Consider the following 27,312-nt stretch of genomic DNA (forward strand, 5'->3'; position numbering starts at 1 on the left):
TATTCCAGCCTTGGGAGAGACAAATAAATTATGTGGCGTTATAAATGAAGAGAGATATACTTTCATATACAGTACTATAGTACTAGTACTGTTAGTACTTTAAGTACAGTATGCGTCTTAGTTATGACGGCTTGTCTCACAGGGTCTTATATCAATGCCCCGAACGATGTCAAAACATTGGTAAACGTTGTAATATAGTTGCTTTGCGTCGTGGTATTATAGCCCTATGCGACTGTGCGACTCCTTCTTCCGTCACACTTGATTGGTTCGCTGCGGTCGGCACGTCTCCAGTGATGCTGTGTGTGTGTTCCTCCCCCTTGTCCTGACAGGGTGGTTGTGTTTGCCACGTCCCTGGCCAGATGTCTCTGATACACAATACACATGTGACGGCTGTTTCTAATAGGCAGATGGGTTCTGGCGCTGAGACGGCTATTTGGAGAGCAAGAGGAGGAATGCATCCTTGAAGTGTGTGCGTGTGTGTGTGTGTGTGTGTGTGTGTGTGTGTGTGTGTGTGTGTGTGTGTGTGTGTGGGGGGGGGGGGGGTGTAGATAGATATGTGATCTTTCAGTCAGTCAGTCAGTCACTCACTTTGATTGATTGATTGAAATATTTATATTTTGCAGAATTGCAGTACATTTCAAGCACAAACTCAATACAAAGACTGTTGACTGTGACTGTGGACGACCCAATTAAGCATTACACTTGTTTACAAGAGGGTCGGTCCACCTTGTTCAATTCATCATAACATTTAGAGACGTATACAAATAGACACTTCTATATAGTCAAAGAACAGAACTCAATTGGCGTCCTGTGTGCGCAGCATGCATCTTGCACTGTGTGTCCTCATCTGTTTCCTAGTGAAACTGTGATGTATTCGTCGTGACACCGTGGCCATGTGGATGCGTGTAGTACAAAGTCTGGGGCTTTAGAGAGGTCACTGTATACTACTGAGCCTCCCCCTTTAGCCGAGGACAGGAGGAGGAGAGCGGGAACAGCGCTGTGCTACTGGAAGGCTCTGGTTTCTGTCACGGCTACGCTTGTGAAGAACAAGTCATCTTCATAAATTGTCCCATTTCCTCTTCCTACAGTGCGTCAACCGCATTAATGATCCCGGGGTAATTTTCCATGTTGCCGGGACACATGCCCAACCCTGACGACGGTTGCACAACAAGAAGCAGTTTATCTGTTCATGGCTATCATAGGTGTCTTATAATATCCAAGGAGTGCACGTGTGTTTGGTCTGACGTACAGTACTAACAGTCCTATACAGTCATGAGTCCGACACCCAAAACCCGAAACTAGACGTTGTGAAGCAACATGTTAGTTTTAACCTTGCCACGGGTTAGTTGTGACCTGCCACGCATGTCGGGAGCCATTGTTTGGTTTTAACCCACCGCGGGTTTAGTTGTAACCGGCCACGCATGTCGGGGGGCTTTTAATATGTCTAACAGACACCCCCCATACCCAAGTCCATTCAGTCTAGCTGCCCCGCTTTTGTATAAAGGAACAGTGAAAGGATCGTGCTACACGCGTATATAAGAAAGCATACAGTCTGCATATTTTTTCCATTTCCCCCCTGAGGCCATGATACAACACATCAGCCCAGAGTATAGAACAGGCCTATCCGGCCAAACCAAAACTTCCTGGTGGGAATGAATCCTAGTTGCATGGCACCGGTTCAGAGTCAAGACGTGAGCCAGTAATCTCCAAGCTGAATCAACCCACGGCTGGCGCCCTGTCGCTGCTCCACGGTGGATTCTTACTGGCTCACATATGGGCTTAACCCTGTGGAGACTCTGAGGGGCTCACGCCATGGCCAAGGTTACTACGGTATAGACTGGACTGGGGGCGCTCGCCTCTATCCCACCCATAATGGGGTGGTCGTCCTGCAGTGTCTACTGTATATCAGCTGTGTGATTGCACAGTAAAATCTTCAGTGTTCATTTAACTCTTGAGAGTGAACAATTGGATCCATAAGGGTGCAAAACAAACTCAACTACTAGTTGGAGAACATTTGCTAAATGTGTGGCAAATCTGCAACAAAAGAAAATGCTTACCACTATAGCTTTCTTCACAAAATGTGTTCATAAAGGAGTCTACAATCACATGTAAATTTGTTCCAACCCAACTCCCTTGGGAAACTTTGTGACAGCTGCTGAAAGTTGGGGTACCATATAACATCCAATATAAGGCTTTGGACACTATAAGCATGCAAAGTCTTTTCACTGACGAGGCAGATTGTCAGGTTTCGTCACATTGATTTGTTGCATCATTTGCATATTGATTGCATATTGAAAGGATCCGACGGGACCTTGATGGACTATCCACACTACAGGATGTGGACGTACTGCTTTTGCAGGGTTCTGCTGCTCCCCCCCCCCAGAGCCATTCGTTTGCCCGGGCCGTTTCCTTCACAATGACGGGGCATTCCTACACCGTCTCCCAGGGAAGGATTGGTTTACTGAAACTGTAGAGAATACCGTCCAAAGAGCAGACAAACACGGGTGCACATGTGCATGCCATTCTTAGAAACACAAAAATAATGCACGGCCTATTTAAAGCTGCGCTATTGATTCGGGGTCTGTCTAAAAGGAGGGAGCGTTCGCGAGAGAGCACTCTATGGGTGTCTGCATTACATGCGTTTCTTGACCTTTCTTTGGAAGTAGTCAGGTTTCCTCAGCAGTACCATACATCATCTGGCTAATGCAGGGCCCGGCTAATGGAGTTAGCGATGGAACATGAGCTTCCAAATAGGATAATGCTGTATGCAAAGGTATGAAGGTGTGAATGCAGTGTGTGAAGACTGTCTGGCCCTGCCATATACAATGCGTCAAAGACAAACGGTCTCCTCCGCTACGGATGGAAACCCTGTTTCTCTGCCCTAGCAGAGTGACTTATATCTCACTTCTCTCTTTTTGTTTTTGGGGGGCGCTATCCCCTTCTACGTCCAGCTTTGAGGCTTTGTGTAAACACAAACATTGTCCCAACACAAACATCGAATGCCATTGACAATGAATGGCCAGTTTTGAGTGTTTGCGCAACTGCAAACGCAAACATCGAATGCCAATGACAATGCATGGCCAGCTTTGAGTGATTGTGTGAAAACACAAATAATTGAAGACGAAGGTGAGGAGGACGCAAATTGTGATAGGCCGGAATGAGATGACGTATGACGATTAATGACGATAACTGCGCCCCTCACTTCACACGGGTGTGATTTATTTTATTTTATTATTATTATTATTTCTTTGTTCCAACGAGCCCATAATGCATGAAGTGCCACATCCTTGGAGCAAAGAATGTTCACACTGCTCAGACATATACATCAGTCGTAGTCGTAGGAGCCAGTGGGTGAGTTATGACGGTCTCCTCTCATCCTGAGCCTCCAGGGAGTCTGCTTCACGTCACACTCAACACAGCTACAGACAGTATACCACGGATCTGTCTTCTGTCTAGCTTTCTTTCTTTCTTTCTTTCTTTCTTTGTCTGTGTGTCTTTCTTGCGCTCTTTTTCACTCACTCTCAGTCTTTGTTTCTGTGTTTCTGTTTCTCACTCTGCCTCACCTCTCTCCATCACTCCCCATGCCACTCTCCCATGCTCTCTTTTACTTTCTCTTATTTTTCTGTTACTTGCTCTCTCTCTCTCATCACTCGCTTCCATTATTTCTCTCTCTTTCAATCCATGTTATTCCATTCTTTCGCTCTGCACCTCTCTTTGACCTCCTCCCTCCCCTCCCTCTCTTTTTCTTAATCTCTCTGTCACTCAATTTTCAATTGAATTTCAATTCCCAGGAGCTTTATTGGCATGAGAAAACATACGTTCACATTTCCAAAGCAAAATTATCTCTGTCTGTCTCTCTCTCTCTCTCTCTCTCTCTCTCTCTCTCTGATAGGCTGGCTGTAGATCAGGTGATAAACCTGTGTCTCCAGGCTGTGCTTGCCTCAGTGGGTCGGGAGTTGAACCCTGACAAGGCGGTGGTGCTTTAACAATTTTCATTGGTGTTTTAAGTGAATTCAAGACGGCCCTGAAATGCATAAAAGCATGCCAGGGTTTTTACAAGAGCACCACTGTGTGCAGGGAGATGTGTTTATTAGTGGGTGTGGAGGAGAAAAAAACTAGGTTTAATTTTTATTTGCCATTAAGGTCTTTACGGTGGAGTTAAGCCCAGGGTGTGTGTGTGTGTGTGTGTGTGTGTGTGTGTGTGTAGCCAGCGCAATCTCTTGGCTTGTTTGCCAGTTGCCAGGGTGGAGGACAGCTCCTATCAGCCACACACACACACACACACACACACACACACACACACACACACACACACACACACACACACACACACGCACACACACGGCACACGCACAATGACCTCTTTATCAGCTGCCAAACACTCTCTCCTCTGTCTCAATTCGGCCTATCTTCCTCCTCTGTCTCTGCTGCTGACACTCTGACGACGTGCACGCATACAAGCACACATGAACACATGTGTGCATGATTCGCCCGCATACGCATACGTACGCACTACGCACGCACGTGCCCCCAGCATGCGCACGCGCGCGCACTTGAAAATATTCCAGGCAGTGTTCTGCCTTCTGTGTGTAGACTGGAGGATACTTTAATAGGGTGTGTGTGTGTGTGTGGGAGGGAGGGAGGGACAGAGTTGGGGGCTGCGATGGGGGGGAGCAGGTGGGGGGGGGGGGGGGGGGCTTGGGGAGCGGATGGAGGAGTGGATGAACAGAGGCGCTGCTGTAAAGTGCTCTGATTAGCAGGAGTAATTACACTGCAGCAGCATAGTCCTCCTCCCTCATCCCTCCCTCCACCCCCCCCTCCATCCATTCCATAGTCCTCCCCCCCCCTCCATCCATTCCAATGGACCCAGTGAATGGTGGGAGAAATGAGGGAGGGAAGACAGGAGGCGATGTCAGTTGTCAGGTTCTCTCTCTCTCTCTCTCTCTCTCTCTCTCTCTCTCTCTCTCCTCTCTTTCTCTCTCTCTTTCCCTCTCCCCCTCCCTCTCTCTCTCTCTCTCTCTCCCTCTCACTCAACAGCAGACATGCACGGTTCAACAGAGTTAATATAGAGACCTGACTCGCTTGACTCAAAAAGCTGATCAGTGCTTTGGGAAATTATACGAGCTCTGGCACAAAGGTGTTTTCAATTTGTGATCAAACACGACGCGCACACGTGCAGCGTGTCTGTACAGTTTAATGAACAACACGGCTTGAGTTTAAATGTGCTTGGCAAGAGAGCACTGCATGCATGTTGTACAGTACTGCGTTAATCCTATCAGCTTCGTTCAATTTGGACACCCTCCGTGTGTGTGCGTGTGTGTGTGTGTGTGTGTGTGTGTGTGTGTGTGTGTGTGTGTGTCCTGTAGTTGAGTGTGGGTGCTCATAGAGGTCACTCAGCGAAACCTGAGCATGAGCAGAAGAAATCCCAGGACTCATATCGACCGTCCAGCTCAGAGAAACAGCACAGCACATATGCTGCAGAGCTCTCTCTCTCTCTCTGTCTCTCTGTCTCTCTCTCCCTCTCTTTTGGTCTGTCTCTCTCCCTCTGTGTTGATCTCTCTCTCTCTCTCTCTCTCTCTCTCTCTCTCTCTCTCTCTCTCTCTCCTTCCCTCTCACTCTCCGTCAACGTGTCACAAGTAATTGACACGTTGTGACAGATGGATATGAACAAAAGGCATTTGGAAAAAAATGCACCCCACGTCTTCGTAACTTTGCTGCGCATTGCATAGGCGTGTGTGTGCATGCTCATGCGCGTCGTACGCATATACTGTGTACACGCCGACAGGACAAAAAACATAAACAATCAATAATCAACTCAGAAATAAATAATATTTCTGAGTTTCTGAGAAATAGAAGAGAAATGCGGGGTAAGGGTCAATGTCACACTCCCAGAGTTTAGTTGTGTACTGAGATAAGTAACGGCTACCGTAGACAGCTACCGTATGTACAGAATAGTTTACAATTTAAGTGCTATGGGCCAGAATAGTAATAATTATCCTCGTGGACCACCATGGGTGGAAACATGGTGTTCAATGACAGACATGTGACTACAACCATTAACCCCCCACGCACACACACCCTCTCTCTCTCTCTCTCTGGTGACCGTGTGATGTGTGACACAGGGTTCTGCTTTGAGACAGCCTGCAGACGAGTCCTGTATGATTGCACAATGTCTGTCTGTCTGCCTGCCTGCCTTTCTGTCTGCCTGCCTTTCTGTCTGCCTGCCTTTCTGTCTGCCTGCCTGCCTTTCTGTCTGCCTGCCTTTCTGTCTGTCTGTCTGCCTGCCTGCCTTTCTGTCTGCCTGCCTGCCTTTCTGCCTGCCTGCCTGCCTGCCTTTCTTTCTGCCTGCCTGCCTTTCTTTCTGCCTGCCTTTCTGTCTGCCTGCCTTTCTGTCTGCCTTTCTGTCTGCCTGCCTTTCTGTCTACCTGCCTGCCTGCCTTTCTGTCTGCCTTTCTGTCTGCCTGCCTTTCTGTCTGCCTGCCTGCCTGTCTGCCTGTCTCTCTCACTGCTCTGGCCATCTATCTGTCCACTGTCCACTGCTGCTGCCCTCCTCGCTCGCTCAACACTGGACAGCAGCAGCAGCGCGGGTGGGAGACGGCCACATCAGGTCAAAGGTGAGAAAAGCTCCATGGGTGGGCGCTATACACACAAGGCCGTACTGTGCCCTATACTGTACATCAAAGGATTCTAGGATGGCTATCCCGGCTGTTCACTGGTGGTGTTATTACGGAGACATATGGTGCAAGTTTTGATTTGATCAGTGACAGAGCCCTGGCCTGTGTGACACACTGCTCTCTCTCTCTCTCTCTCTCTCTCATGCAACATCTGATGCCATATCAAACACTCGCTGCTCACTTGTTTTATCTCATTAGTTTTTCATCGTTTGTTTGGTTTGGCGCTTGGTTGTGCCGTCTGTACTGTGCTGCAGCAGAGGTTCTGAGGAAACCTTAATTGCACTGCTTTATCACCCTGCCTCTCTCTCTCTCTCTCTCTCTCATTCCTTCTCTCGCTCTCTCTTTCCCATTTTTCTTCCTTTCTCTCTCACTTGTTCCATCTATTTCTGTGTCTGTCTCTCTCTCTCTCTCTCTCTCTCTCTCCCCCCCTCTCTCCCCCCCCCCCCCTCTCTCTCTCTCTCTCATCTTATCCCCAAGCAATTTAGCAATCTTTTTGTCTTCTTGAAGCAAGCACGCACGCACGCACGCACGCACGCACGCACGCACGCACGCACATGTAGGCTACTACACACACACACATACTGTACTGTGTGTGCGCATGCGTGCGTGTCTGCGTGCATGCATGCGTGTGTGGAACAGTGTGACTAATTATCAATTATTTCCCCACCTCACCTGCCGTCTCCTCCTTCTTTCCTGCCGTGACAGTGCCGTCTAAGCCAGTCTGTTTCTGCGGGCCAGCACCAGCTGGTTCGTATGTACAGTATGACAGCGCATTAGGACATGAATCTACAACTATACCATCTGCTACTAGTGTGTCCACTATACACTGCAGCAGGTGTTGACGGATTCTTTAACCCATTCTGAACGGGCACCCATTTTGGTGTTATAGCATCATGTTATGCTTTAGCTATTGAAAAATAGCAGATCTACAAGCTCGTAGCGCGCCACCGAGTGGCGCGCTACGAGCTTGTAGGTCTGCTATTTTTTGAAAAATCGAAGAACGACTGACATTTTTTAGAATCTGATCTCAGGTCAGAATGGGTTAATCAAGACCAGTGTGTGTCCAGTGGAAAACCTCGTATGAATCTGATCTCAGGTCAGAATGGGTTAAGTCCAGTTGCGACGTGGCACGTCCAAGCGCTCCCTGACAGAACCTTATGTCTTTGCTCATCTTCAGGTTCATTTTCCTGAGTGTTCATTTTAACTCAGAGTTACAAAAGGATACATTTATGCAGTGGTGGAAAGTAACTTACTCAAGTACATGTACTTAAGTACAATGTTGTGGTACTTTATTTGTCTTTCCAGTATTCCAGTTCGTCAGTACTTTTACTTCTACTCCACTACATCTCAGAGGCACATTATTGTACTTTTACTCCACTACATTTATTTGAAAACTTTAATTAGCCTTTGATTAACTTGATTAACTTTGGTTATTATTACAAAATCACACATTACCCACTTCAGCCCTATATATATACATTTAGAGCATTTGAAAATGCTTAGTGTTTCCTGTTTTGCCTATAGTTGTTGCCTGTCTTGTCTCACCTCATCCCCTGTTACACACCTGTCTCCATTTCTGTCATTAGCCTGCAGTCGCCTGATGACACTCACCTGTGTTTGTACTGGACTCATTCTGCTCTCACACTGTGTGTTCCTGCCTGTTTTGTCCTGCTATTGCCTCGTCACCATGTAAGTGTTCTTTGTCTAATACATACTGGACTTTTCCTGCCTGCCTGCTTGTTCTGCATCTGGGTCCTCAACCTGACACACACCGTGACACTACCCACGATTTGAACTTTTACCGCATCATGGAGAGACGTACAGAATGCCTGCTTGGCCTGGAAGATATTGCACTTGTGAGTTTCAACCAGTAGGTGTTCTACCAGTCACCACCAGGCTCTACATGCCTCATAGTGGAATTGAGCAGGGAGATCACCTGCAGCTATAGCTTCAACCACTGCACAATGTGCACACATGTTCTATTATGGAATTAACATGCTCTATTTGTATAATATCACGTTTTTTTAAATAATTCCCGGGCGGCGGATTCAACAGCAACCAGTTCAGTCGTCTCAGAGGCTGTGAGGCACATCATGCCAGCGGAGATTTTTAAGTTTGAATCTTGAATGTCATGCTAGCTCCATCATCCTGATCTGGTGAGTTTATACAGCTTTACATTCAGCATGTACTATTGCCCCCCCGTGACCTTTAACCCCCCAGCATTTAGTTCAGCTTCCTGCCATCTCACGGTCTGACCCCCACATGCTGCCCTCTGACCCTAACCTCTTTAAACAGTCACCCTCGTTGACCTGTCCGAGACACATCCAAGAGGCAATATTGCGATAGATATGTCATCCCCCAAATAAGCTGTTAAGATGATGTGTGTGTGCGTGGACATGTGCGTGTGTGTGTGTGTGTGTGTGTGTGTGTGTGTGCGTGTGTGTGCGTGTGTGTGTGTGTGTGTGTGTGTGTGTGTGTGACTGTGTGTGTATTCGGAAGCCTGGGCCATGTACACAAACTGACCATGAGTGGCTTAACAATAGCTGGCATGACAAAGAGCAAAGCCAAACAACTTACTCCCAAATACTGCTCTGTTTCGGCTGTTATATAGGCAGTTGTCTGTGTGGAGGAGAAGGTGCCATGTGTATCCTTAGTGTGTGTGTGTGTGTGTGTGTGTGTGTGTGTGTGTGTGTGTGTGTGTGCGTGCGCGTGTGTGTGACTTACTGTGGCAGACGGAGTCCCCGGAGGGCGTGCACGGCGACACCTCTATCTCGATGCCCTCGTCGCAGATGGTGCACGGCAGGCAGGGGTCCAGGGTGCTCTCGCGCTCCGAGTAGGTGTCGTCCACGCACTCCTCGCACAGCGTGTCGTGGCCGTGGTCGCAGTGCGCCAGCACGCCCTGGCCCACCGGGCACACGGTGCAGGGCTCGCAGCGGCCCGACATGTCGCCGAAGAAGTAGCCGTAGTCGCACACGCATATGGCGTCGTTGGAGTCGGTGCACGGCGTCTGCATGCGCATCAGGCCCGTGCACATGGTGCACGGCTTGCACGTCTCCGTGTGGCTGTAGTTCTCAGAGAAGGTCTCGCCTGTGGCGAAGGGGAAGGTATGGCAAAGGAGACGAGGATGAGGAGAGGGGTATATTAGAAGGGAGGTATAAGGAGACGAGGATGAGAAGAGAGGCGAGGGGAAGAGTTTAGAAGGGAGGTATAAGGAGATGAAGATGAAAGCGAGGGGACGAGTTTAGAAGGGAGGTATAAGGAGATGAAGATGAGAATGGAGGCAAGTTGGACGAGTTTAGAAGGGAGGTATAAGGAGATGAAGATGAGAATGGAGGCAAGTTGGACGAGTTTAGAAGGGAGGTATAAGGAGATGAGAATGGAGGCAATTGGAGAGAGGTTGAGCCGGAGAGGAGAGCGGGGGGGGGGGGGGGGGAATATGAGGAGCGAAAAGGACAAAAGAGAGAGTCTTTAACGACATTAATCATGTTTAGTACTGCACATCATTAGAGGGGCCGGACACATTGATCCACTGGGCTCTTAGTGATTCGTGCTCTGGGACAAGAAAGGTGCTCTTGTCGGGGGGATTGAGTCAAAGGCCTGCTGGGCTCATTACGATATTGATCCCAGCTGTGTGTGTTTGCGCAGCGCGGTGAGTAAACTGCTTAAGGCTCAATCATACACAGAATGAGCCGGGGCAGGTGTACACAATACACGTCCCCGGAGCTAATTGCACAGACCGATGATGAGATAGATATTAGCTTTACACATGCAGAGATAACCGTGCTGTTTTTTTGCATCAGGTCGGGATTGTGTTGTGTTGCTTGGGCTACATTGTAGGAAGTCGTAAAAGGATGTTACGGATATCGTATAGCACTGCATGCTACGGAGTCGGGCACTGCAAAGTCTGCGTGACGGCCTATAGGTCGCCTATACACTTTGTCACACTGCATGGCTCTGTCTGGTGACTCCGAAATTAGCCATATCTACAAGCTCAAAGCGTGTTATGATATGACAACTTGTGTCGTATTTTTGAGTGGTGCAACCACTCCTCCTACAACCAGCAATATCCGTGTACACCTATGTGTTCACCTATGTGTTCATGTGACTATGAGCATCATATAATGAGTACCAGTAGGGGCGCTGTTGTGCCATGCAGAAACAGAGAGAGAGAGAGAGACAGTGCTGACAGACTGTTGCCTGCTAATGAGAGAGAGAGAGAGAGAGAGGAGGGGGGGGAGAGAGAGGGGAGTTGCACCACTCGGTTCCCACGGGTGTGATTTTTGGTATAAATCAGGCTTAACACTGCAGGATTGTGCGGAGTGCGGTGACTGGTGAGTGATGTTTGGACAGAACCAGGCACTGACTGGCAGGGTAACCCCAATCTGTTCATTCACGCTCGACACTCGCGCGTCCGAACGTTTGTATATAGCGGGATCGGTCGGGATCGAAGCACTTTCCTGTGGAAGCCACGACCTCCACGTCTGTCACGCCCAGAGTTCTTAGGGGGCACGCTGTAATCTATTAATATTGCATGTGGAATATAGAATTATTTCCAGATATAATTGGATGCCTCCTGAATTATGCATGGCGTGTGTGTGTGTGTGTGTGTGTGTGTGTGTGTGTGTGTGTGTGTGTGTGTGTGTGTGTGTGTGTGTGTGTGTGTGTGTGTGTGTGTGTGTGTGTGTGTGTGTGTGTGTGTGTGTGTGTGTGTGTGTGTGTGTGTGTGTGTGCGTGTGTGTGTGTGTGTGTGTGTGTGTGTGTGTACATGTGTGCGCGCGTGCGTGTGTGAAAGTTAGCATATACCATAACATGGCTCGGCGCACGGCCACAGAAATACAGAAACAAGAGTGTTCCCTAAATCTCATTTTCTCCTTGTGTGTGTGTGTGACGTCCTGATGCAGAGGCGAACATGAGAGCGCCGGTCACCTTGTGAGGGCTGTGGTTCAGACTGAGAGAGCAGCCCAGTGTTTACCGCTATCGTCTGACTCGCTCTTGGAGTGAGACAGCGTAGCACGAGTTTTTAGGTCTATTTGTGAGTGAGTGAGTGTGTGAGTGTGTGTGTGTGCGTGGGTGGGTGGGTGCGTGCATGTGTGCATGCGTGTGTGTGTGTGTGTGTGTGTATGCTTGTGCTGTGCACGTGCCAGCGTGTGGCTCTGGATGTAAGTATAATGTACCTGTGCATGTTGCATGCAAAGTGCTACAGCAGCAGTGTGGCGGTTGCGTTGAGTAACGGCCTAAATGGTTTGTGTGAAAAGCCCTGCAGCATTGTCTCAGCGCTGGCTGTGCCTCACATGTTGCTCTGCTTGGAAAGCAAGTGCTAGCAGAGCTTTATACCCACTTTAACCCTGACAACCCTATATAGGGTATGCATAAAGTGAATGGCAGCTAGATCGAGTGGCAAATCGAGTGGCAAAGTGAGTGGCAAAGTGAATTTAATGTTGTTTAAAGTCATTTCATTCAATCAAATAGGACTTTTCTGTTTGAATGTATATGAGCTGTCAAGGCCAGAAAGTAGTTTTTTAGCACTCAGTATAGGCATTCCCGCATAACTTCCGGATATGATGGTGATGTCACACGCATAGCCTATACCCTCAATTCAGGGCATAATGTCATAGGTGAAGATTTTGGAAACGTTTAGTAAATTCTTAGAAAGTAGAGCGGCTACTTTCGGAATCTTGAGACAGTGACTGCAAGGACCCTGACAATAAGAGCTGTCTGAGGGTCCATTTCTTAACAAATGAACTGCTCGTGGCAGAACGTTCCGCCAATTAGAATCCAACCGGCAACTGGTATTGGCGGATAATTAAGCTTTATTATTTACCAGATCGCTGATTTCTTTTTTTCAGGAACACAACAAGCTCTGTATCCATATTCGTCTGACCATTTGATACACTATAATTGGCTGTATTGAATTCTTTGAGGGTGGGCTGCCTGGAATGTAAAGTCCAACCACCATTTAAAAATGCAATTCATTTAAAACTGGTCCAAACACGACTGGTGATGTTGACTGCTTCTAGAAACCAAACCACTAGTAGTGTGTGGGGGCTGGGGGGGCATGCAGTTCATGGAGACCAGACCAAATGGGGTGTGTGGTCGTTGCGTACGGTATGTGTTCACTCCACAGAAATGGGTTTAGATCACTCTATAGCAGTGGTTTTCAAACGTGGTGTCCGAGGCACACATCAATGAGCAAGTCAAAATCTCACACACTGCACACCTGTATAGCAAAGTATAGCTACTGTTTTAGTGTCAGACGTTTTTGAAATTAATATAAAAAAAAATCAAAAAATTTCAATAATAATAATTATTAACAACGTTTTGTATAGTATGGTGTTTATTGCAATAATAATGTGTTGGTTTCTGACGACACACCAGTTTGCCTTGGCACATCATTTGGGAACCACTAGCTGCTGCTATAGAAAGGTGACATCAAAGACTTTCATAGCCAGACAGTCTCTCAACAACCCACGGCCATATATGGAGGCAGAGGTACTGTAGCAGTGAAGAATGGCTTTACACTGTACTGTCCCGTATATCTTGCATGTTTAAAATGGACTTGTCACGGTCCGTGACACGTTCTGTACTTAGTTAGTGCTTTTCCTTACTGTTTTCCTATGTTTTTGTTATGTGTCTTAGTTCCAGTTGGAGTTTCCTTTGCACTTTTATGTGCACTGTTATTTTGTAGTACGTTTTGTCTCTTGGTTTCCTCTGTTGCTTTTGTTGCCTGTGTTGTCTCACCATGATTAGCCTATAGTGTTTCCACCTTGTCCTGTTGGTTCCCCAGCCTATCGCAGTGTTGATTATTAGTTATGTTCACCTGTGCCCTGTTTTCCCTGTTTTTGAGCTCCTCTGTCTCGACTTCACTGTCTGCGTTTGGGTCCTCTCTCCTGCCTCGCACTGTGACAGGAACTGACATAAATGACAGATTGGTACTCGAGGTTGTGAGCTCGAAACTGTTGTTTTTTTTTCCATTTCCCTCAGGCCTATAGCCGCAGCGTCTTGTTCTTTAGAGAAACCCCACAGTGCACACGCTTTATACGGCTAATTTTAGCTTGCGTGCATGAATCTCATTGCCGTCCCTGTGTATAAACATGTCTAAATGTGACCATATGCACGGAGTGTTCAACAGACACAGAGGAAAAATGCGTGTTCGTGTGTGTGTGTGTGTGTGTGTGTGTGCGCCTGCATGCATGCGCGCGCACACACACACACACACACACACACACACACACACACACACAGATGCCATGCGTGCCGTGCGTGCACACGTACTGTAGCAGTACATTCACGCATGAGTGGGAGAGGAGTAAATAAGTGGCCATCAGGAATCCTGCCCCGTACAGTATGCTCTCTATACTACGTGCATAATAAATGTCAGTCCCATAAAATATGGCCCACCATGTACAGTAATGGTCTTGAATTGAACAGGGTCCGGTGGTCCACTGCGGCGGGTCTTAATGAGCGTATACTATTATTTACAGTATAAGAAGAAGCGATGAAGCCTGAATTTCACTTTAGTTGCACCCCCGGTGTCGCACATCCAATATATATAGCAAGAAGTACACGGCGAGTGTAGCGCTTGTGACGCATCGTGACCTTGTATGTCGGGGTATCTTCAATCCATCCCCACGTCCGTACATGGCTGCACGGTGCGCGACCGTGTATACTGTAAATCACGTATTAGGTATGCATGGGGGAGGGTTGGTCGTGCATTGGGGGGGGGGGGGGGGGGGGGGTGCACTACAAATGTGCCACTTCAGCCAGTGAAGACCCCCCCCCTGTGTTTTAACCCCATTAGTGTCATCAATAATGTACGTTTGAGTGGCCTTGAAACTAGCCCCCATGTTCTTCACAATCAGCACATTTTTGCTGGAGGTGCGCGGAGAGACCCAGCCTTTCTACTTTGTACTACTACTACTACTACTACTATATTTGTACACGCTCAGAGTTATGAACACTATAGAGTATCTGACAGTACTGTGTACATTATTTGAGTGTGTTATGGTCATCTGTCAGCACACGCATCGACGTTGTTTTCTTTACTGTGACACAACTGACCCCCCCCCCCCTGACTCCGGTTTCCATGCACCAGATTAACAGCGTTTGAAAATCTGCGTGTCGGCTTTATTTGTCTTGTAAAACGCGAAACGTTTCTGGATGTAATTATTGCTTTGCTTCATCGGGTTTTTGATCGATTCAACCACCCGATTCAAAACACATGTTTAAATGGGATTAACAAATCACAAAACGAAGGGTTTTAGCGGACAAAACTGTATAACACAACAATCAACAGTTAACCCCCCTGCTTCCCTGACTGAGCATTGCTTATTTTTGGGGGTCTTTCCTGGGGTCAGCGGTGTAGCAAAGTAGCTTCCATTGCCACGGTCTCAGGGGACCCTGTCAGAGGGAAGTCTCATTTCCCGTCTTTCCCTATTCTTCACTGATCCGCAGTGGGAGGCCATTCAAGGCGCTCTGTTTCAATCTCCAGCGTAAAAAGGAGGAAGGCTGCGATTCTACTTTCCCCCTCGATCTTTGCCTTGAATCCCCACTGAACCCCAGTTAGCGAGAGCACTTCTTAAACGCTCCAGTGAGTAGTGGGGGGGCTCTGTCTTTTCTCTTGCCAACCTCACGGACCCCCCCTCACCCACCCACCCACCCACCATCCCCTCCCCTGCAGTCAGTTTGCTTGGCGAGCTTTTTGAATGGTCCACTAAGTGTGGCAGCTCCGGTTGTGTTGTCTCCCATGACAGGCACGGGAGGAGAAAGTGGAAAAGGACTGATAAATATTTCAGGGCTGCTGACACTGGCAGCATGTCTAGACCCATAGCATGATGGAGAGAGGAGAGTTACAGCTGACAGGAAGTGCCCAATTAAGAGGGGACATGGTAAATAAAGATTCCCCCATATTTACCGTGAAACAGGAAATGGGTGTGCTGAATGTTTTTTTTTTCCTGTTTAATTATTCATAATATATGCACTTCAGAACTATAGCGACACATCTAATGTCCATATAGCTCTTGTAAGGTTCTGTGTTGTCGGCCTGTGGGCTTTTTCATGTAAGACCCACTCAAACCTTATGTCAGCACGAATGCTTTCAGAGGCAGGTAGATTGAGATGAATTGTATCATGAAAAAAAGAAAACCCCATCATGTCGACGCAGATGAAACTAAACTGGACATGTGCCGGAAAGTGACTGGATTTAATTTTAATAGCCGTGTGTTAATAATAGCCCTGTGTTACACCGGCGAATACTGTATAACACACAGACACGCTGTCTAGTGTATCTGCAGCACAAGATAAGTGCTCCTGTCTCAGAGGCACAATAGCATGTTCAATGCGGTTTAATCAGCATGCAGGATCAAATAAGTTAAAGATGCATCGATGTAACAGTATGCATGATGAACGAGCACGTCTGGCCCCCTTTGGTGCCCGGCACTCTAATCCCATTTTTAGTCCCTAATACTAGTGGATGAGTCACACCGACTGAGGAGGGGCTGGAATGGAATGGGCGACTGGGTGAAAAAAAGCTGCAGCATTCTGGCAGCACAACCACATGATTGGAAGATGCAGTATAGTTAGATGTTTGCCATGCACGTCGTCTTGCGCCGCTGATGTTTACTGTGGGACTTTAAAAAAAGGAATACTATGTATGATGATGTATTCTTTGTGACATTGAACAGGCCCTTGTGAAGCATGGCTGTTTCTCTCTGCAGAAACCGGGCACCTCTTGATCTCGCTTCGACTAATTTCCTGCTCCAGTCATTGGTTGTAATTATTTTTGCTTAATTACTCCTCCTCCTCCTCCTCCTCCTCCTCACCCCTTTTGTCTTCCATCCAAATCTCTGCTTTTATTCTCCTTCTTCTCCTTCTCCAGCATGACTGAATGTATAATAATGTTTGTGCAAGGCACGAGGAGCTAATTTATACATTTTGTCTGACCTTTACTTTGGCAAGTTATAGTCTCGGCAATTTTGTACATTGTGTCCATGGGTGGCTCAGGTGTAACGTTTCTGCCCGCCAATATGGATACTGGGATTCGATTACGACACGGAGCCCCCCCTGGCTTGGCCGGGCATTCCAACAAATATCCAAAGTGGCCGTGTTTGCGTGGGTGGAAAGCCAGCACTGGAGGACGATCTCCAGTCACTGCACTATAGCGACCCCTATAGAGCGTCGCAGTCCCGCCCCCTTTCATGACGACGCCAGGCCCAGGAAATGAATCCCAATGCATTTTTCCCCATAGACATTTCATAAAGTATTTATTTAAAGACCTTTTAAGCGTCGTGCGAAGCCAACTCGAATCGTGACAAATCACGACAACAAACACAATATTTTGGACCAAACAAATAATTACAAAGAAGAAAGATTGTTGTAACCTGCCGTTTTTTTCCTACTTTCTAATTCTTTGTTTGGCCCAAAACATTGTGTTTATTGTCATGATTTGTCACGACAAACTGAGGGTTTGTCCGCGGCGTAAACTGAGGGTTTATTCAACGGATTCACATGTTATAACTGCATTAAGTACACATTATTACATGGCTCGGTTGAAAGCTTGATTCTGATTGGTCAATTATGTGACCGCTCCGCTCCCTAATCAAACCCTCTGAGCACCAGCTGCGCGGCTTTCGCCCCGCTTGATTTACTGCTGCTTCCAACATGACAGCCATGTAAACGCACACACAGTGACACTAGTGAGTGACACACAATGTCATTTACAGCTAAACATTGCTCTCAAAAAATGTTTTTGAAAACATTTGAGCGAGAAATAGACGAAGCAGTTCCCCCGAAAATGGATTCTATTTGATCAACTCACTGTTTTCCGACATTGCTGCAGCCCTGCAGCTGTATAGGGGGGGTCTAATATTTACTACTCTGTGGCTATCGGTGCGCAACTCCCGTCGCAAAACACTGGGCACGGCGACTCGCTCGGTTAGCGCCTCGCTCGGCGGTGCCTCGCGTGGCTCAAGGCCACCGGAAACGGCGTGCGTGCCTCCATCATGGTCACGGTCACAAAAAGCAAGCGCTACCCCATAACGTGTCAGTAGCATGTCTGATAATCACATATTGGATATTCTTGATTATAGGCTGATAACATTCGAAGCGGGTGCAACAGTGTAATATATCAACACGCACCAGAAAGGTATATCATCATCATCATCCAAGCAAATGATTGGCGCACCCTTCAATGAGGGGTCAACGTGCTGTGTGACTATATTCTGACTATAAACACCAGGCTGATTTGACGTTTGAAGGATTACATTTCAAATAACCTTTTAGGAATTGCTCAGACTGAAAATAGAGCACCCTTATGGGTCCATATCTCTCAGAGTTAAATGAACACTATCAGTCATTACAGCCCGACGCAGTATACTTCGGTACTTCAGTTCTCCTCCCCAGCTATATGCAACGATGCCGTTTTCTTTGATGTTTATGAAGAAGGCCGACTACGAGTTTGAAGCACCTTCTGAAAGGGCAAAGGTGCTATAGGGTTCCAGGGGGTCCCCCTGCCCAGCTAAATGATTGATATGATAGGAACAAATGGACAATTACATGTCTGTAACTCTGAGTTTGTACAAATGTAACCAAATGTAGGACATGTAAAGGGTCCATTTGGTTCCATTGGTACGCTCCCAGAGTTAAACGAACACTGTGAATAGATGTATAACGTTGAGAGAGATTTTGTTTGCATGAAAGCTTGGCTGGTTCGTCTCTGGGACATTGTGGTGTTGGCACCTCTCCCGTCCCCATTCTGTATGATCAGTGCTGCTAACTGCTAATGGTTCACAGCCCTGAGCCCCAGCTGTATAAGTGAGGACATTTGGGCCCACTTTGGGACCATCAAACAAAGAATTTGTGTCTGTGTTTTTTTGGGACATTTGGTAAAAAAAAAAAAAAAGGCACAGCACGGCACTTTAGCACTAATGAGCAAATTGGACCAATTACGTTCGGTTTGCTTTATGCTGTTTTTGTTTTGAACCGAGAAAACTTGATCTGCCTTGACGTGTTTGTGCAAGTATGCATGTCATTTGGATGTATACTGTGTGTGTGTGTGTGTGTGTGTGTGTGTGTGTGTGTGTGTGTGTGTGTGTGTGTGTGTGTGTGTGTGTGTGCGCGTGCGCCACAAGCACGTGTGTGTGGGTGTACAGTATGTGTGTTAGTCATGCCTTCAGGGGAAGATTTCCATGAACATGTGTTTCTATACAGTACACCAGTTTTGGTGTGTGTGTGCGCGTGCATGCGCGTGCGTTAGAGAGGCAGAAAGCGAGAGAGAGACAGACTTTAACTTGAAGTTAAGTTACTTCTCAAGGGGTTTTGATAGGAGAATGTTTTCAGGGTCCATTTATTGCAAAATTGAAGCATTATTCAGCATACACACACACACGTGTGTGTGTGTGTGTGTGTGTGTGTGTGTGTGTGTGTGTGTAAATGTGTATCTACTCACTGTCCAAACACTGGCCACAGGTGGTCTGTGCAGCACCACATTTCCTCACCACCCCTTCTCCAGGTTGACATTCCTCACAGCATACTCCACCACTGGTATACTGGCCTGATTCACATGGAAGAAGCACTGCCCTCTCTGTCTTGGACGCCAGCAGCAACCCCACCTGTCAAAGGTTGGGACAGTGGTGTGTTGGAACAGAAAGCAGTCTCATATAGAATGCAAGACGCACGCGCGCACAGATTTGTATCCATCCAAAGTACACTGACTGAGCCAGTGTGTCTATATAGAGCGTCGCATCGGAGAATCATTTCCTGGGGCCACTCGTCGTTCTGAAAGGGGGGCGGGACTGCGACGCTCTATACACTTGACTATACAGTACACTTGAAGTATACAGTATAGGGTCCATAACTTTTTTTTGTGAATATTTATTTTATTTAGACCAATTTGAAGCGAACATGAGCGAACTAATGCTGGTCGTTGGTCTACCTACTTTTCTATTAACAAATGTACCTCCTGTGGTAAGCTAGGGCTGGTTGACAAGTGGTATTTGTATGAAGCTTAAATTAAGCTGTAATCCCGATTCCCTGCCCAAATGGGCTTTCTGTATTAGCTCAGTAGTAGAAATGTGGGCTCTCGTGTGGGTGGAGGTTGTTAGGATCCCCGGTACGATATGAAAGTTAATTATTGCAACTTCAACCCCAACACCTCAACACCTCAACACCCACACCTTTCTCGGACTGCATATGAACACAGAAAAAAAGCCAAGCCCTATTTTCGTATTGTAATCGGACAAAACAGAGAGATATTGGGCATTATATTATGAACATTCTCATACGTGCTCACAAACACAGACTCAGACTAACTTACACAACTGCAAAAAGATATTAGTGAAAATTACACCCAGGTGTGCAACCTGTTCCTTAAGTCGGACCCCTTATCATCATTCGTCATCAACTCATCAATCATTCTGTCTGCACCAATATCAGACACGCGTTGGTAAAAGGCCATGGGCTAAAACCTACAAACTTTAAAGCCCGAGAATGCACATCAAATTGAATTGAAACCTGTTGCCACAGAAGAAAGCCATGAAAACATCCATAGCCTACAACACAATACAACAGCCTTTCCTTTTTGATTAGATGTGAGAGAAGCCGTGAACAACACCAAATTGAATCTGCCTCCTTTATTTTCTCTTAGACACACGCACGCGTCGCGTCGTGCCCATGTGTGCACGCACACACACACACACACACACACACACACACACACACACACACACACACACACACACACAGCATACCCCTCCTCCCTGGCTTGTATCTCCCTGATCATCTCTCTCTGGCTCATTACCTCTCTGTCCACACAGTGTCTACAATGAGGTTGCACGGTTGATTTAACACTAGATAGCATGTGTTTATATGGGCACGTGGTATAGACACTTTGTTGTCAGTCAATTTAACAGGGGTGGGGACTATAGGTCCCTCTTTGAACTCTAGGGGCTGTATTTTGCGTGTCTTAAGTACCAGGTCTTATTCCCTAACTTGAGTAAACTAAAGACCTGGAGTCTTTGACCACTCAGAATAGCCAAATGGCATTGATCACGCCTCCAGGTCTTTAGTTTACTCAAGTTAGGGAATAAGACCTGGTACTTAAGACACGCAAAATACAGCCCAAGTTCAAACTGTGCTGATTAGATACAGTATATTGACCACTGGCACTGAATACATTGAATATTGACCAGTGATACACTGCATATCGATCAGTGATGCATTGAATATTGGCCAGTCATACATTACATATTGAACACTGATAAATGTACTATTGACCAATTGTATACGTGTACATTGTTCATTTTGGGCCTAAACAGTTTTCTGTCTTCTGTCTCTTTTCCATGCAATGCCATTTGCATACATTCACAATGAATGAAAGGCTCCAAAATCCTAACTGCCATGATTTACTATTGCTTCCTGCTGCTCATCTGTCCTCCTCCTCTGTTTTATGACCTGAATTGCTTTCCCAGAAAGAGGATATATACTGCAATCATTGCCACCTCTTTCTTTTCTTTTCTTTTCTTTTCTTTTCTTTTCTTTTCTTTTCTTTTCTTTTCTTTTCTTTTCTTTTCTTTTCTTTTCTTTTCTTTTCTTTTCTTTTCTTTTCTTTTCTTCTCTTCTCTTCTCTTCTCTTCTCTTCTCTTCTCTTCTCTTCTCTTCTCTTCTCTTCTCTTCTCTTCTCTTCTCCTCGCTGTGGTTGCAATTCTGGTTATACCTCTTGTTACACTCTTTCCCTCCTGATTGTACAAACGGCTCTTTTCTGGTAAAGGAGCATAGACTTGCACGCTGACATGTCGCAACACACGGCATTTGAATAAACTGAACCACTTTATTCTGAACTTCAGCAACTATGAAAAACATGGCACTGAAATGCTTTCATGGGTTATATGCAGGCTCTCGCTATCCAACGGAAAAACTAATTTCCATGATTATTCTTGCTTGCTGAAGCATTTTTTCTGTCTCTTTTACTCACACACACAATCTCTCTCTCTCTCTCTCTCTCTCTCAGCCTGGCCGTGTCCGTATTTTCATTCAGAAACAGATGTACGTATACGGCCCAGTCTCTTCTCTTCAGTCTCTGCTCTCAATCTCTCTCTCATACGTATACTCTCTCCAATCCTCTCTTTTTTATCCTAACCTCTGGCTCACCCTCACTCTCTTCTCTTCATGTATTTACCTTCTCGTCTTCACCGCTTCCTGTTTTTCCACCTGTGGGAGCTGCTCTCTGTTTATGTCACGTCTTTTGGCTTTCCCCCCGTGTTATTTCCTCATGTCACTCTCGTCTCCACTAGTCTTATAAACCCATCATCCACCATCTCCTGATTTTGTTTCAATGTGGCTGGGTTGAAAACAACTGCTTTTAAAATCACCGCATTGCAAATTAAGTGCCTTTGCGGATGTCGGTCTACTGTAACCTACATATCTGTCTGGGAGTGACATTAGTCTTCCACCGATGGGCCAACTCCTGTCATTTCTAAGTAGATGATTTAGTCACAGACTTGTATATAATCGGAGCACACAAACACAGACGCATGTCACACACACACACACACACACACACACACACACACACACACACAAACACACGCGTGCACGTGCACGCAAGCACACAGGGGTCCAGCTGTGATGCTGCAGCTTGAACTCTCTTCAATTTCATAGTCATTTTGAGAGTTTATCTTTAAATGTATATAAGTCTACAAGAGCATCCCAGTGTCAGCACCCTGACTGTACACCAGCTGTCATAACGGCGTCCCGCCTTAAACATGCAGGGCTGTTCACATGATGACTGATGACTATACAGAATGTAATTAGACCAGCTGCCGTACACATGTCAAGACTCTTGGTGAACATGGCCTGACCTCCAATGTGTAAATGTGGTGGTGTTTGGTCTTCATAAACCACCACCATCACCACCACCAGACCACCACCTTCATCATCATCATCATCTTCATCCTTAATTGTCTTTGATTGTTGACATCGATCAGTGTCAAAGAACCTGCCAATTTGTAGAAATATAGACTACTATCTTATATAAAACTTTGCAAATATCAACATCAACTTCTTCCCTAATTCCATCATCACACAGCCATACAACATCCAATACAGTAGGCCTACAGTATATGGACCACAAAAGCACCTGTCACGTGAATATTCTCGAATTGAGCCGCTGCCGCGACTGTTTAAACAAAATCGCCTGCAGTCAACTCTTCCCACAACACCCGACTTTAACTCTATAGCTAAATAAATGAATTGAATTGATGCTAATGATCTCGCTGGAGAGACGCACGTCTCCATCGGCTTCCCCAGCACGCTGAAGTCTGACTTGACTACCGACCGTGACTAATTGGTAATCGCTAGGTTACAGTAGGCAGGGAACCCCTGCCAAGTGCACGCAGCACTCACTCAGCCAGTCAGTCAGTCAGCCTAACTCTGATTTAGCATATATTTAGGTGAAAACAAACAAATCGTGCGCATAAATAGACGGCTGTCAAGAATTAAACAACTGCATCTTTAGCATGCTCTAGCATGCTCTATTATGAATCTCGTGAAATCACGCGCGGCAGCTATACTTACCACTCCACAAATAAACACCAGCGATAAGGTACTCATCATGCGTTGCTTGCTCTGCTGCGATAGTGTGACATAAACAGATCATTCGGGGCAGCAGCTGCTAAACGGAGGAGGCCGGCGAAGTGCTGATCATGAAGCCGAAGTGTGCATTTTTTATAATTCCAGTGGCGGTATTTTTTTATCAATGGGTCCGTCCGTCCGTGCGCGGTGGCGCGTCTCTCACGCTCTTCTGACTGTATAGCCTATACAACAGTACTACTGTACACAGCCAGCAGCGCGCTCCTCTGGGCTGGCAGGTCACTTGTGCGCGTCCCTATCTATAATTATAGGCAGGCTATCCTGTAGTGTATCCAGCACTGCGGAGGAGGCGTGCGCGTGAGAGTCCAGGAGAGAGAGGGGCACGTCCACTCTCACTGATTGCCACTGTTACTTCTGCAGTAAGAAGACGACTATATCTAGGCTATACCAGTCAGTCACACACCCCCCCCCCCCCCCCCATCTCTCTTTCTCTCTCTCTCTCTCTCTCTCTCTCTCTCTCTCTCTCTCTCTCTCTCTCCCCCCCCCACCCCCATGCATCCTCCTCATTATCTTGCTGAGTAACATCTCCTGCATAGATATAGAACCGTGAACCTATAAAGTTATATTCTCCCTATATAATAGTTGTAATTGTACGAGCTTGTTTCTAACGGCTACACACGTGTTTTTGTTTAATGTTGATCTCTGTTTAATATTAATTAAATCTCGATGCTGGTGGTGTTTGCTTTATGATGCTCATGTTCAGCACTGACTGTGCAGAGCAAGCACGTGTATTGTCGCATTTTGCCACAAGAGGGCGGCTGAATTAAATTCAGGACAGAAGTTCACACTTATGCTTGTTCGATCATCCACTTTGAAGCAGTGAACTTAATGATGATTGACCATTCTTCCCAGAGAGAAGTCAATTTACTGAAGCGTGTGCACTTAACATTGACCCATGTTTCACAAAGTATTGTATCAAAGTTCACATAATGTAATGTCATTGATTCCTTTGGACTGCATGCTTATGTATTTATTGGGGCATATATTGTCAGTCCACATAGTCCATTTGAGAAAGTGTGAATTTTGGAACGATCCTCAGTCGTAAGCTGTACAGGCATAACTTCCATCAAAGCTTCCATCAAGCATTAAATGATACATTATGCATCACCGACTTTTTTTGCCAGACTAAATTTGGCGAGACCACTCAGATACCACTAATGCACGACTAAGTACTGTGATTGTGTTTGGTGCTCATTGAGGTATTTAGCCTTTACACTCAAGGAAAACCAGCGTTGATGGATATTGATCCAAGACAATTTGGCCATGAAGGAGATATTGTGACCAAAAATTGGACCCCCCTCCACACTAACCCGCCCCCCCACGCTCGCGCACGCGCACACACGCGCGCGCGCACACACACACACACACACACACACACACACACACACACACACACACACACACACACACACTTATTTGAGTCCACATTTATAAAATACATTATCAAGGGCACAGATATTTTTCAGTTGCTTTTGATATCCCACACACTCGTAACATCATGTGTGCTTGAGTCCATATACAAGCCCTAAATGTACAGAATAATAGGCAACACATGCACATGAACTCATATTCACAGCCAACATTGGTCACTTCACTCTGTCATATTATTATTACCAACACCGAAAGAAACTCACGGGTACAAAAAGCACCTTCTCCTCCAAAATAGACTGAATGCCTAATATGGAGGAGATGGAACAGTAATGTTGCGAGCTGCGCGCTTTTGCTTTACACTTGGACAACCCCATCATCCTCAAGCCTCTGCCCGCTAGCCTGTGGACATGGCCCATGCAGGCTGCCAAATCCACACACACACACACACACGCACACGGAGGGTGTCTCCGTCCGCATTGAATGAAGCTGATATAATCTGACATCTAACCATTTCCCTGACCAGTCCCACCTTCTCTGCACCTATCATCAGCTAGCAGAGATAGAGGCCAGAGCCGGCCCCTCAGGCAGTAGCACTGCAGCCACACAATGATTTGGTTACACTGTTTGAGATCCAAAGAGTCTCCAATATTGATCTCTGGACACATCAATTCTCCTATACTTCCTATACATCCTCCCAGGAGTCGTCGTCCGTCCCCCCCCCCCCCATTCTCCTCCCCCCTCTGGAAGAGGTGGACATAGCATTTTATACCCCCTGAATGTAGCCTTCTTGCAGTGGTGGAAAAAGTGCTTTTACTCGTAAGTCAAAGTGTCAATACTGCAATATATGCAGACGGTCTGAACTGACCTGTTGCAGCATATCCAACCCACCGTGCTCTCCAGGTATATAGGATCAAATAAATGTAAAGAATTATTATTATTTGATTAAAAAAAAAAAGAAAAAAAGGGAAAACAAAAGTATATTGTAGATATGCGTGTATGTGATTATGACAACAGAGATGTAGTACTACTCATAAAATGAAATATATCCGTCCAGCGAGACGGGAATAGAAAAATGTCCTCTAAATGTGATCGCTCTTTAAGTTGTGCTATTATGGATACGGATATTATGCTGACCAGGGCTTTAGGTTCAGCTATATGTTATTGTCGCTGTACATATCATGTTTCCAGCCTTAATCACTGGTCAGCAAAAGGAAATGTCATGCCAGTCTGCCAAGGTCGCTCGTGAAGTATGTTCCCGATGAACTCTTTAAATGGTTTATATGAGTGAAGAAGATACGGAATGACAGCAAAGCGACACGTGGAGACAATAGGCTATTGGGTTGTTTTCCTATATACTAGAGGTGTGGGCTGCTATATGTGGCCCTATACGTGAGTTCTAGATGTCGCTGACCACTGACCAGACCCATATGCCACGGAGATTGCCGTATCTGTAGTTCTTTACTGTCCCTTTTATTTTATGTCCACAACATACGTGGTCCTCCCTTGAGCCAATTTTAATATTGTCCTATAACACTCCAACCTATACAAATGGTAAACCAGCGTGCATTTATATACTGTAGCGCCTTTATCCAAAGGTGCTTTACATAGACTGTGCATTCACACACACATTCGCACACCGATGGCGGCGGAAACCATGCAAGGCACCGACCAGCACATCAGGAGCAATCTGGGGTTCAGTGTCCTGCTCAAGGACACTTCGACACTAACTCTATGGGGACTGGAACTCAAACTGGCAACCTTGCGGTTACCATCCAGCCACTGCAATGCCCTGAGCCACCGCTGCCATATACAGTACTACTGTACATGAAACTGGCAGAAACTCGGTCTCTGCATAAACTATTAAGGAAGACAGATGGACTAAGTAAACCGTATTTCCTAAAGAGCGAGTCCTAAAGAGCTAGTTTTCTTTCATGTTTTTGAGACCACCGCACCTGCAGTCAACCCTGAACAAGGAACAAAGGAGGGTGCAACAATTTACGCCGTACTTTGATGTTCCCTAGTGTCTCTTGTTCTTATTCTGATATTCTGATCAGGCCTGGCTTGACTTTGGACGTTCCTCATGATGAGTGTTCTAGATTGAAATGTAAGACAGACCGAAAACAGACGCGGTCTGTGTTGGACATTGTTAGATTAACTAAAGATCTTTATCTTCCCCCCCCTGTATGCAGAAGCGTGTGCGTGTGTGTGTGTGTGTGTGTGTGTGTGTGTGTGTGTGTGCGCGTGCGTGTGCGTGCGCGCATCAATACTGTATGCATGTATACATAGGCCTGTGGTTATAAATAGCATGGGATGATGCAGTTAAATAGCAACAGATGTAATAACTCACTCCTCGGGCTAATTTACCTCATAGCACCTCTCATTTCGTCTATCACTCGCTGTTGTTGTCTTTACACAGTAGATAGTTATGCTGTGTGTGTGTGTGTGTGTGTGTGTGTGTGTGTGTGCGTGTGTGTGTGTGTGTGTGTGTGTACACAGGTACCTGCTGTATGATATTAAGATAGCTTGTTATTTAGACAGATGCTAGGTTTATGTTTATCTGGTATCCTATTTACTTTGTATAGCACATGTTTTCCTTGCATGCAGGGCTCTACTACTTGTCCATTTG

General features: G+C 46.3%; 1 protein-coding gene across 2 annotated transcripts in view; it reads right to left on the bottom strand.

Moving 5' to 3' along the window:
- ngfra (nerve growth factor receptor a (TNFR superfamily, member 16)) overlaps positions 1-23,645 on the bottom strand; it is a 37,632-nt gene extending 13,987 nt beyond the window's left edge. For both annotated transcript variants that reach the window (XR_013964830.1, XM_080775372.1), the window contains exons 1-3: positions 23,241-23,645; positions 19,117-19,279; positions 9,399-9,761 (exon numbers count right to left, since the gene is read on the bottom strand). Coding sequence is in view for 1 of the 2 variants with exons in the window: in XM_080775372.1 (XP_080631498.1) it covers positions 9,399-9,761; positions 19,117-19,279; positions 23,241-23,279 (565 nt within the window). In the remaining variant the exon portion in view is untranslated. The remainder of the gene's footprint in view (positions 1-9,398; positions 9,762-19,116; positions 19,280-23,240) is intronic.
- Between the last annotated feature and the right edge of the window lie 3,667 nt (positions 23,646-27,312).

Source organism: Protomyctophum bolini (genome assembly GCF_963924005.1).
Source record: "Protomyctophum bolini genome assembly, chromosome: 11".
Lineage (NCBI taxonomy): Eukaryota > Metazoa > Chordata > Actinopteri > Myctophiformes > Myctophidae > Protomyctophum > Protomyctophum bolini.